At 42.3% G+C, this 13743-nt stretch overlaps 1 protein-coding gene across 1 annotated transcript in view; it reads right to left on the reverse strand.

Moving 5' to 3' along the window:
• Positions 1-11232, reverse strand: part of LOC134577830 (cathepsin D-like) — a 32465-nt gene extending 21233 nt beyond the window's left edge. Inside the window, exon 1 of the mRNA XM_063436726.1 lies at positions 10964-11232. Coding sequence (XP_063292796.1) covers positions 10964-11025 — 62 coding nt within the window. The 5' untranslated portion in view covers positions 11026-11232. The remainder of the gene's footprint in view (positions 1-10963) is intronic.
• Positions 11233-13743: the final 2511 nt, after the last annotated feature.

The following is a 13743-nucleotide window of genomic DNA, read 5'->3' on the forward strand; positions in this document are numbered from 1 at the left end:
TAAAATCACTACCAGTTTATATATGTGGAGCACTTAACAAATACACTCACCCCCTGAACAATAGAGGGTTTTTTTTAATACCAGTTTGATCAAGAAAAAAAAAGCAGAAAACGATATATAGTGAAGTATTTTAATGATGAACTGGATTGTGTATAGTGGTGCAAATGACACACTCACATGAGTAATATATATTATTAGATATTGCAGGGGTGTGTGCCTTTAAATCTTCTGGTCCTCAACTGATGTGCTCAAATAAAACATACAGGAGCTGCCAATAGTGAAGGAATTCTAGCAAACAAAAAGAACTAGAATTGAACGGAACTTGCTCAACTGGTAACGAGCCGAAAAAACTGGCTCCAAGTATAAAAGTTCATGCATCAATTCGGGGTGGAACTACCCTCTCTGTAGCGAATGAGGAAACAGCCAGCATATCATGAAAAGAAGATAAAAACACTTTATTACTATAAATAATAGACATGATACACTCCTTATTTAGGATTTTTTTTTGCCATTTATGCAGTTTTTTCGACAGGAATGTAATTTGACCTCATTCTTTTAACCATCCATCAATTTGAAAATGGGTAAACTGAGAGATGAATTTGAAACAATCAGCCCAGCAAAACCAAGTTGTAACCAAGAATTAGTTGAGCTATTTTGGCATTAGTTTTGCAAATGTCAGATTCACCTCAACTTATTTTTAGTCCACAAACTCCTATATCTCTCCCAACGACAAAGGTGTACCAAGCACGAAGGTGACTTGTAAAGTTCCACAAGGATCATTACCATCACTTGTGTTGTTTAAAGCTTGTATTAGACATGTGCAATTCGTTTCAGTCCGAATTTCAATTCAGACAAATTTTAGCAATTCGGACATTTGGATGCTTCCATCGATGGCAGCACCCCTTCCAACCCTGACCTAAATACAATGATCTGAAGGGTGAGGCCAGACTATAAAGGTGCCTAGCAAGGGCCAGCTGAAGTGTTTAATGAATAGCACCAAGTAAGGAAGTAAGGAATAGCACCAAACAGGGAGAGTGGCGATCAATGGTACTACACAAAGGGATCTCACCTATGGAGTGAACCGGGAACCGTGATAGTCAGGCAGCCACTTTCAGGTCTTCAGTTAACTTCGGACATTGAAAGTGAGTATATAGTCTTTATCTTGCTTGGTTCAAGATCATTTGTTTAATTATTGGTATAATGCCTTGAAAATTAGCGGATACATGTCCTCACATGATTTCCCTTGCAATGCTTCTGCTGTCATTTAATTGAGCTGATACTAGGTAACAGGGAAATTGCTAAATTCCAGAAAAAAAAGACATTTGGCCTGAGCCAAAAGCAAATTTTGATGACCCCTACCTTATCCACCTCAGAATATTTCGTAAATTACAGCTACTGAATCACCGAAATTTCTCCCCAAAACCAGTAAGTGACACCCATTCCAGATTCCACTCTTTACATTGAGTTAACCCATAATGTTCTCCCTTCCACGGTTGATGATCTTCAATTACAACTACAGACAGTTAATGACACCCACCACCCTCAACAATTTAGCCGACTGTCTAGGTCCCATGGTTTAGACAGGAGCCCCAAAATAAGATAAGTACCAAAATTGGCCCCATTAACTATCCCTATGTGAAGAATTTTAGGTGGGGGGAGCGAACTGGTAACTTGCCTAGGGTCTTAATCCTTCTCTGCCACCATCTAAAAAACTCCATAAGTCCCCCTGGTAATGTCTCTACTGAGTATCTATTTCATTTTCTACTTACCAGTATGGCAGTCACAGTATACAACAGAGTGTTTCAAAAGAAATTAATTAGATTGTCCCTTTCAAATATGTAGAAAATATCAGTGACAAAGCTTTTTGATCTTTGGGAAAAAAATCAATGGCATAGTGGTAAAGACTGAGAAGGTCAAACAAATAAATATAGCAATAACTTCATCTATGCATATGCTAGTGAGTTGGCTAACATGCCACATAAATAAAATGTTATATCCTCTAAACTGACACTAAGTTATACTTGTAATAAGAGGTGCATTTAAAATTAATATGGTTCAGTAGCAAGATATTTGCTTAAAGCTATACACGGAGGCTATGTCCGTCCAAACAAGAAATGAAAAAGTGCAGGATCTAGATTTATGGCTAAAAATATTAAATTAATACAAATATAAAAAAATAAATGTAATTAAAAAAATAAATTATATATATATCATTCACAAATGAGGTGAAGCCGTGGTTGCTAGAAAACCCAATTTCTCACCCTAACTTTATTTCAAATAATACGTGTCTTGGTGCAATCCCGCGTTGAATCTATATAAATTAGGAAGAAGGGTGCACTCACAGGTCTTTTCAGTGAAAAAAAATTGCGTTGTTTTATTCCAAAGTTACATCACACAAAAATTCTATGATCGACGTTTCACGTAAGGTCATTTGACATGACGAATGCAACGTGTGCCGTGAAGCCGTGGTTGCTAGGAAACCCAGTATACTTTTCGTGCATCTCTGTTCACCACCATCACTTTATATACTGGGTTTCCTAGGAACCACGGCTTCACGGCACACGTTGCATTCGTCACGTTACGTGACCTTATGCGCACACGTGCGGGTTGGCACCGATCAGAGGGAGAGAGTCACACTTCATTGATGAGTACACATTCTATATTTCTTATATATAGCCTTTAGCAAATAGGTCAAATTGATCTTTAGAAAGACCCTAAGGGGTCGAAACATCGATCATAGAATTTGTGTGATGTAACTTTGGCATAAAACCACACAATTTTTTTCACTGAAAAGACCTGTGAGTGCACCCTTCTTCCTAATGTGTGTGTGTACATATATATATATACATATATATATATATATATATATATATATATATATATATATATATATATATATATATATATATATATATATGTGTGTGTGTGTGTAATACATTCACATAGAAGCATGTCAATTAAGTATTATGCCTATGCACTCCTATTATTGCTATGCCTCTAGCTAAGTCCAGATATGATTACATTCAGGGATACAATGTAATATTTTGAATGGTTCCATTGTCACTTTATCCGGGCCACAAGCTCCAATTCATAAATGGTAAAAACTAAGGTTCATCAAGCTAAAGAATTTCAAGTTAAAAGATAAAACACGGGGGGGCGGAGCCTAACCAGCAAGCGGACAGGTCGTGCTCTGCCTGAGCTCCTGCCGTCAAGTGCACAAACTCCGGTTTAATCCAAGCTGATATGCCTCAAGCATTTGGTAATCTGGACCACTACACTGGGGTGCGCATACCGAGCCTGACAATATCAAAATTGACACCCAGGTCTACCGGGAACCGCAACTGCAGAGCGAGGCCTACCGCAACTGGCGGCGGGGAATGGCGGCCGCTTTCCCGCCAGCTGCATGAAACTGCACAAGAGTATGTACAGCTCCCTCCCCCCCCTATGGACCGGTGGGGGATATCCCGGTCCCCACCAGACGGAGTGCCCTCCACCTCACAACCCCCGATTCTGCGAGCGAAGCATACAAACGACGTGGGGCTCGGAACCTCCAAAATGGCGGACACATCTGCTTTAAATAAGCGAGACACAATCCTGCTTACCTGGCAGGGCACTGACGAGAACAAGAGAGACCCCAAGATGGCTGATGCTATGCAGGCCCCCACCACACGAGACCTACTGGAGCCACTTGGAGTCCGACTCGACAAGCTGCTTGCGGACTTCTGGAGGAAGCTTGAGAGCAGACCGCAAACTGCAAACCCGCAACTCGACTCTCCTCACCCTCCAAGATGCTCACCAAACCGGCCCAGTCCACCCCAGAGACATAGGCCTCGACAGCATCCTGCCTCCCTCCTAAAGTGCGATCCAGAGCCGTGTGCTAATAAGGGCCTGACCCCCTCCCAAACACTGAGAGGGATGAGGGTTACACCTCGCAAGCTACCAAAGCACAGGGCTACGCTCCGACCCCAGAAGCAACGGGAGACCACGCTCCAACACAGGCGGAGGAAGAGACCCGCGCGCCCACTACTGCCCCAGCAGAGACCTGCTAGCTCTCTCATCAAGCGACAGCACCTGGGGGCTAAACAGTCCTGGAATACCGGCGTTTATAGACGCACACCAGCGACCAAGCAACCGGTCAGGGAAAACAGAGCCTGCCGCCTTGCCAGGCAGGCATGGTGCCTGAAGCACGCAACATGCCGGGCTCAAGAAGGGACGAAGCACATACCTGCCGCGGGGGTCGGCTGAAACTGGACTGCTTCACTGAGAGGAACGGCCGCTGGCCGCACTAACCATGAAACTTATTCAGGACTAAGTGCTCCCTCCCTCGTGATACTCTAATGCTTGGTGCACTACACTAGTAACCTTTCTTGTTTGATTTTTTACTCTTATGTTTCCATGCTTAGTTAGCCACTTTGCAATCCTAGACTAATATCGTAATAGCATACTATATAGCACATTCCGGCAGGGGTAGATATTAGATACAAATACAAAAAGAGAAGTCCTGCGCTTAAGCAGCAAGGACTACAACACACATCAGCCCCAATATATAGTAAAAACCAAAGAAAAGAAAATGTTACTTGCGCTTTCTCCTTAATCCCTATGTATATTTAGACAAATGGAGGTCATTTAGTTGCTCCAATGGCCATTGGAGGGAATGCCCGCCTGCCAACGTCAAGGCAGACCCCCCTAAGCGGGTCCTAACACTGACCCTTCAGCCTGCTTCCTTGAGCTTCTGGCAAAGATATCTCTAATGAGACAGAAAGGGGTATTTTTTATATACACCCCTTTACTTATTAACCCTTAATAGGGAACACATGGGATGGGTAGCAGCATTGTAACCAGGCTGTGTGATACAAAGTAAATACAAATACAAAAAGAGAAGTCCTGCGCTTAAGCAGCAAGGACTACAACACACATCAGCCCCAATATATAGTAAAAACCAAAGAAAAGAAAATGTTACTTGCGCTTTCTCCTTAATCCCTATGTATATTTAGACAAATGGAGGTCATTTAGTTGCTCCAATGGCCATTGGAGGGAATGCCCGCCTGCCAACGTCAAGGCAGACCCCCCTAAGCGGGTCCTAACACTGACCCTTCAGCCTGCTTCCTTGAGCTTCTGGCAAAGATATCTCTAATGAGACAGAAAGGGGTATTTTTTATATACACCCCTTTACTTATTAACCCTTAATAGGGAACACATGGGATGGGTAGCAGCATTGTAACCAGGCTGTGTGATACAAAGTAAATACAAATACAAAAAGAGAAGTCCTGCGCTTAAGCAGCAAGGACTACAACACACATCAGCCCCAATATATAGTAAAAACCAAAGAAAAGAAAATGTTACTTGCGCTTTCTCCTTAATCCCTATGTATATTTAGACAAATGGAGGTCATTTAGTTGCTCCAATGGCCATTGGAGGGAATGCCCGCCTGCCAACGTCAAGGCAGACCCCCCTAAGCGGGTCCTAACACTGACCCTTCAGCCTGCTTCCTTGAGCTTCTGGCAAAGATATCTCTAATGAGACAGAAAGGGGTATTTTTTATATACACCCCTTTACTTATTAACCCTTAATAGGGAACACATGGGATGGGTAGCAGCATTGTAACCAGGCTGTGTGATACAAAGTAAATACAAATACAAAAAGAGAAGTCCTGCGCTTAAGCAGCAAGGACTACAACACACATCAGCCCCAATATATAGTAAAAACCAAAGAAAAGAAAATGTTACTTGCGCTTTCTCCTTAATCCCTATGTATATTTAGACAAATGGAGGTCATTTAGTTGCTCCAATGGCCATTGGAGGGAATGCCCGCCTGCCAACGTCAAGGCAGACCCCCCTAAGCGGGTCCTAACACTGACCCTTCAGCCTGCTTCCTTGAGCTTCTGGCAAAGATATCTCTAATGAGACAGAAAGGGGTATTTTTTATATACACCCCTTTACTTATTAACCCTTAATAGGGAACACATGGGATGGGTAGCAGCATTGTAACCAGGCTGTGTGATACAAAGTAAATACAAATACAAAAAGAGAAGTCCTGCGCTTAAGCAGCAAGGACTACAACACACATCAGCCCCAATATATAGTAAAAACCAAAGAAAAGAAAATGTTACTTGCGCTTTCTCCTTAATCCCTATGTATATTTAGACAAATGGAGGTCATTTAGTTGCTCCAATGGCCATTGGAGGGAATGCCCGCCTGCCAACGTCAAGGCAGACCCCCCTAAGCGGGTCCTAACACTGACCCTTCAGCCTGCTTCCTTGAGCTTCTGGCAAAGATATCTCTAATGAGACAGAAAGGGGTATTTTTTATATACACCCCTTTACTTATTAACCCTTAATAGGGAACACATGGGATGGGTAGCAGCATTGTAACCAGGCTGTGTGATACAAAGTAAATACAAATACAAAAAGAGAAGTCCTGCGCTTAAGCAGCAAGGACTACAACACACATCAGCCCCAATATATAGTAAAAACCAAAGAAAAGAAAATGTTACTTGCGCTTTCTCCTTAATCCCTATGTATATTTAGACAAATGGAGGTCATTTAGTTGCTCCAATGGCCATTGGAGGGAATGCCCGCCTGCCAACGTCAAGGCAGACCCCCCTAAGCGGGTCCTAACACTGACCCTTCAGCCTGCTTCCTTGAGCTTCTGGCAAAGATATCTCTAATGAGACAGAAAGGGGTATTTTTTATATACACCCCTTTACTTATTAACCCTTAATAGGGAACACATGGGATGGGTAGCAGCATTGTAACCAGGCTGTGTGATACAAAGTAAATACAAATACAAAAAGAGAAGTCCTGCGCTTAAGCAGCAAGGACTACAACACACATCAGCCCCAATATATAGTAAAAACCAAAGAAAAGAAAATGTTACTTGCGCTTTCTCCTTAATCCCTATGTATATTTAGACAAATGGAGGTCATTTAGTTGCTCCAATGGCCATTGGAGGGAATGCCCGCCCCCCCGCTTAGGGGGGTCTGCCTTGACGTTGGCAGGCGGGCATTCCCTCCAATGGCCATTGGAGCAACTAAATGACCTCCATTTGTCTAAATATACATAGGGATTAAGGAGAAAGCGCAAGTAACATTTTCTTTTCTTTGGTTTTTACTATATATTGGGGCTGATGTGTGTTGTAGTCCTTGCTGCTTAAGCGCAGGACTTCTCTTTTTGTATTTGTATTTACTTTGTATCACACAGCCTGGTTACAATGCTGCTACCCATCCCATGTGTTCCCTATTAAGGGTTAATAAGTAAAGGGGTGTATATAAAAAATACCCCTTTCTGTCTCATTAGAGATATCTTTGCCAGAAGCTCAAGGAAGCAGGCTGAAGGGTCAGTGTTAGGACCCGCTTAGGGGGGTCTGCCTTGACGTTGGCAGGCGGGCATTCCCTCCAATGGCCATTGGAGCAACTAAATGACCTCCATTTGTCTAAATATACATAGGGATTAAGGAGAAAGCGCAAGTAACATTTTCTTTTCTTTGGTTTTTACTATATATTGGGGCTGATGTGTGTTGTAGTCCTTGCTGCTTAAGCGCAGGACTTCTCTTTTTGTATTTGTATTTACTTTGTATCACACAGCCTGGTTACAATGTAGATATTAGATGCCTTAACAGCCTGACAGATCCAGATATTAACAGCTTGAAATGTATCACTCGTGTTATGCCTACAGCTTTATTTTATTATTATTATTATTTATTCTCAGGCGCCAGCACACAAACCCCGTGTGATCCCTTATCTTTTTCCTTGTTAAGTTGTTGTTAAGTTGCCCAAGCAGCTCACCTTGCCTAGTGGCCCTCAGATTTACACAGACCATCACAAACTCACACTACTTGCTTAGCCAGAGTTTAATAGGTGTCTCACAGGCTGCCGCTCTTGAATACCACTCAGGCAGTAAACACACGACATACCCCACACCAATATGTAGACGAAAACATGCCTATCTGTTTAGTAATGGATCTGGCCAGCCAATATAGCCTGCACACTATACTGTTAAGTTTCGCATACTGACCAACATTTTAATCTTGACTAGTGTCACTGTGATCGACATTACAGACTTACTGACATAACTGACCAAGCATATTCACTCTGTAACTCTACGGTCTCTGCTTAAGCACTACCGACTACCCAGTTAGGCCTCTGTATATATAGAAACGCTTTCTCAGATGCATAATCTTAAGATCAGCAACCTTTATTGTATACATACCTAGACTAGCATGTTGGCGTCTTTGCCACTTACTTTTAGCTACCAAGATTACCTAGCTTGCTCACTTCGTATTCTAGCGTGTTTATTAATCACTACTAATCGATGATACCTCAGATCTTGTTAATTCCATATCATAAAAAATGTGCTGTTTTGAAATGCCGCAATGTACAATGCTACGACTATGCCTGCAGCAGCTGTTGTGGCTCTGCACGCTTACTGTTATTCCAAGCACAAATAAAATAAAGAATTTAAAAGATAAAACACAAAGAAGGTAAAAGGGGGCAAGAATAAGAAATGTGCAGTGGAGGGTCGGGTCACCTAATCTGGACATCTGGAAGGTTCGTACTAATAGATACTTGCCACGTCCGAGTTGCTAGGCCTCAGTCTATTGGCTGTAGTCTCTGCTTCAGTTCAATTAAGTATTGTCTCCTAAGGTACATCGTTGACTTACAGATTTTCAATCATCAAGAAATAGCAATTCCAAAGCCTGGGTTGTACTTCTAACTCTTTGTCCACTGTTCTCAAGACACATAGTCAACATGTCAGTGAGCACATGAAAAGTGGCTGTAGTACGCAGTATAAATATCCAGGGAGAGAAATCTTACATGTCTCACTATATCTAACACATTAATCTTTGGGGAATCATATCAATAGAATCCTACATGTAATCAAGGGTCAGAATACATGATGCCTGACAGCACATAGAATTTATATAAATGGTAAAAGTAGCTGTAATGGATTTAATCAGTCCGTAACTGAGTTTAAGTTTGACTTTTCCAATTTCTTGAGATTATGCAAATAGACAATGTGACCACCAATCTCTGAAGGTATTTTCCAGTATCTTGAAGGGGAACCATCACTCCACTGCGAATTACAATGATGTATAAAACACTGAATATCACCTATAATCCATGGTATTCTTTTTTTGTGATGCTTCATCTTCTTTTAAAAGTGTATCAAATATGTATCAACTGACATCACAATCCAGTTAAGTCCTGGCAGAACCAAGGCACAAAGTACACTGGAGTTGAGGAAAAGGAAACACTGTGTCTGGTTCTCCACCTCCACACACTATGTTCAATGACAGAAAAGGGTGGGGTTTATAATAAAGATTGACAGGAAACTATGATGGAGGCATTCAGTCCCAGTGTGGATTATTATGCTGTTTTTTCAGACACAAACAAATATTTGTTCACAGTATGTTCACGTGATGAACATGTTCTATTTTTTTTTGCAAAACAATGCAGATTTCAATAGAAATTGACACTTTTATAAATTAACCTGGTTACACCCTCCTGGCTTTCAAGCAGAAAACGTCCTGGCTGGCTAGCTCAGGTGAGCTAAACTCAAGGGGCAGCAATTGCCCAGAGCACCTGCCTTGCAAAGACTTCTCATCGAGCTGCTGTCAAGACTGAACTACGGTTTCCTCGCTGGTCCGGCAGCACCTTCGTTGATTGGCCGCCCAAACGCGCGCATGCTAGGGGTGGGCCTTGGCCTACGAACTCAGATTGTGTCATATCCCCCAGGAAAGACAGACGCTTAAAAGACATGCATGATCGTTGCATGTCACAGGGCAGCCCTGTGGGCATGCCTCGAATCAATTAACAGCACGATTACCTCCCATGGCAATCCCTGATGACTGACAGCCCCATGCACCAATAGGGTGTTATGGAGGCATGTTAGAAAGGTGTGTCTTTAGTTTGGCACCCTATTTAAACGGTGAACAGCTACACCGTCGTTGCTCAGTTGTTCTGTGCTAATTCCCTGGAATTACCTGTGTTATTTCTGCTCTCCTGGATTTACCTGACCTCTGGCCTCCCCCCATCATTTCTGAACCTTTGTTGTCTGGATATTTGACAATTGGACTGCCTGACCTTGCCTTTGCCTTAGACTTTATTTTACTAGTTTTGTCTACTATTACAAGCAATGCATTTTGGGTTTCATATTACTAAAAGTGACCGCTGCAATGGGAAGTCTCTGGTAGGACAGCCTCAGAAAGTCTGGGCAGGTTTAGAAGTGGAGGGCTTGCAAAGGCTGCAGACAAGAGATCTACAGCTTTTACAAGTTGTTTTTAGATATATCAAAAAATCCACAAATAAATGCATGCCTGTTTTCATTTGGGGTAAATCTACTAAACAGTGTTTATGATTTATTTTGCTTTTTGGAAGTTAAGTGTCCCTTTAACCATTCTTGTCCCAAAGGGGGTTAAGCATTTATTGTATTACATCTCTTACGGAACTGTAAACACATTAATTTTTTTTTTATTATTTATATAGCACCAGCAAGTTCCGTAGCGCTGTACAATTAATATCCCCTAGCATGTAGTCCTAAATGATTGTATACCAGCATGGAAAGCCCTGCTTATTTAGAATGAACAGATCTATATGATAGAACTTTCAATGAGTATGACATTGTACATAGGAATTTAATTTAAAAAAAAACAACATATTTTGTTATGACAATATAGGCTGGCATGTTCTTTAACCCCTTAAGGACCAAACCTCTGGAATAAAAGGGAATCATGACGTCACACATGTCATGTGTCCTGAAGGGGTTAAAGGGGTTAAACCAGGGGTGGGTAACCTTCGGCTCTCCAGATGTTTTGGACTACACCTCCCATGATGCTTAGCCAGCATTATGTGTGTAAGAGCATTATGGGGGACGTAGTCCACAACATCTGGAGAGCCGAAGGTTGCCTATCCCTGGGTTAAACACATGAAATCGGGTATTTACATCCGTTGATTCAAGCAAACTTACCGAATCATGGCATCTATGCCCAATGATAGAGATATAAATACAATAAGTCCCACCGTCTTCATTGTGTGTCGGCTCCTGGAGTGCTTGATTCAGCTTCCAAATTGAAGCGTAGTGGAAACGTATTGCCTGCTTATTCAGTTGGTTTCCTTTCTCGACTTTAACATTTCAAGAAGTGACTGTTTGCTCTTTTTCACAAGTGGGTAGGCAGGCAGTGCGTTGTGGTTCTGTTTGTGTCAAAATAATTGGCCATCTGAGCAGTCAGTCAACAATAGCCTTTAGATTAGGGAGATAGTGGGAGGTCAGCATGTCAGCTGACTAATCATGAGAGCAGGCTGCTGTCTACTGACACACAGTTGCACTGAGTGGTTTAGTTAGTCGAAGCAAAAAAAAGGGAAGTGAATTATTTCCAATTAACCCTTGTGGTATCCATTGCTATTTAACAAATGCTTCCATTTTTATTCTATGAACACCAATGAGCAATCCATTGTATACGAGCTTTGTTTCTGTATATTATTCTTCTCTATGCTTATAGACAATATTATTTTGTTTACTTTAGTTTACACTTACTTTTTTCCCCGATAGAGTGGTAGGTGCATTGTTATCTTAACAATGCAAGTGAGATATGGACATGACTGTCTTAACAGCATTATAGGTCCGCGGGCAAAGCAGTGCACTGGGGCCCTATCTATACAACCACTCACAGAAATAAAGATCTCAATTGTCAATAAAAAAAAAAGCATATATTTATTGGTTCCTCAAAAAGATGCAATACAATCAGATCTACCATGTTTACCCACATATTTAAATAAACATATTCACTTACACTAACAGCACACACACACACACACACACACACACACACACACACACAGCACACTCACACTAACAGCACCCTCACAAACACACAGCACCCTCAGACACCACCCTCACTCACACAGCACCCTCACTCACACAGCACCCTCACACACACACACAGCACCCTCACACACACACAGCACACTCTCACACATATACAGCACACACACACATATATATAATATAAATTAACCCTTCGTACACATATTGATGGGCAGCACATGAAAAGGTATGTTAGATTAATTAATTGGGCAGTGAAGAATCCTGCAGAATATGTATTATACATACTGCACACATTTTCATAAATATGGCAAAATTATATGTGTCCTGGTACACCTGATGGATGTGGTAACCTTGAATACAATACATACACACACACAGACTGCTGAATACATATACAGTTTGCTAAATACACAAGTACATATATAGAATTCTAAATACTCAGACTGCTGAATACGTACAAAGATTGCCAAATACACAAACACACAGACTGCTGAACACATACACTGCTGAATACACACACAGACTGCCGAGTACACACAGACAGACTGTGATGAGGGTGTGTGCGGATACAGTTCAGTGTGCGTGTGTGTGTATGAGGTGTGCAATGTGTCTGTATGTGAGGGATGCAATGTGTGTGTTACAGGGGCAGCTTAATGTCCCTACCCCCTCCCTACTTCTTACTTCTGACCTGTGAGAGGGGGTGGGGACATTAAGCTGCAACCCTAACACACACAAATTGCATCCCTCACATACAGACACACTGCACACCTCATACACACACACAAAATGGCACCCTTACACACACACACACACACACACATTACACCGCCTGGTGGTCCAGTGGTGGAGTGTATACTTCAGCCTGCAGCTGACTCTCTTGTCCTCTCATTAGCTGAGCGCTGTGTCAGAGCTTTGCCATGGTTATGACCAGTAAAACTCTGACAAGCCTGCTCACGGGAGAAAAACTACAGCCTCCGGGGCCCTACTCCGCTCCCCTTTCCTGCAGCCTTCCGGGTCCTACCTCCTTCTCATGCTGAGAAGTGCCTTTGGGTCGGTGAGGGAGATGTTTGACGTCCTCAACATCTCGAGAAGGCAGACAGCGAGGCCATCTCTGCATGGGCCAGCAAGGGAGATGAAATACACATGGGCAACGCAGTGGGGCTCCTATGCTTGTGGGGCTCACGGGCAACTGAACAGCGTACTAGACATGTGCAATTCGTTTCGGTCCGAATATGAATTCAGACAAATTTCGGGCAATTTGGACATTCGGGTACTTCCGAATTGCCGAGGTCCTGAAGTTCCAAAATTACCGAATTTCCGAAGTGTCGAAGTGTCGAAGTGCTTAAGTGTCGAAGTGCTGAAGTGCTGAAGTGCCGAAGTTCCGAAGTTGCCGAAGTGTCAAAGTGCCGAAGCACAGTATTGCCTAAGTACTAATATACTTACCCAGTGGAAGAAGAAGAATGTTACACTGTAAACAAGTTTAAATAAAAAAGTATACAAACATAGCCAGGATTCACCTGTAAGCATTTGCAACACTTACAACAATCAAGCAACATACATTCATATAAAATGTAAGTTACTTGGCCAGTCAGTGTAATTACAGGAATGAATAAGTAGATAACTCCCTAATTCCCACGGTATTAGGGACATATCTACTAAAAGACTGAAAGACCTAAATTGGTCTTTCAGCCAAATTTACTAATACTAAGTAAAGATTACTTAGTATTAGTAAATTATGCCCCTACTCGCTATACCGCGAGTAGGGGCATGTATATTAAACAGCCTGTGGCTGCTCACTGTTAAAAAAATAAATTAAAAAAAATTGCCCTCCCACCCAGCCCCCACCCCTGAGAGGCGGGTGGGGGCCCTAAATCAGAATAGGAAAGGGACCTAATGTCCTCCACCCTGGCCCCCACCCCTGA

Source organism: Pelobates fuscus, chromosome 11 (assembly GCF_036172605.1).
Source record: "Pelobates fuscus isolate aPelFus1 chromosome 11, aPelFus1.pri, whole genome shotgun sequence".
Taxonomy (NCBI): domain Eukaryota; kingdom Metazoa; phylum Chordata; class Amphibia; order Anura; family Pelobatidae; genus Pelobates; species Pelobates fuscus.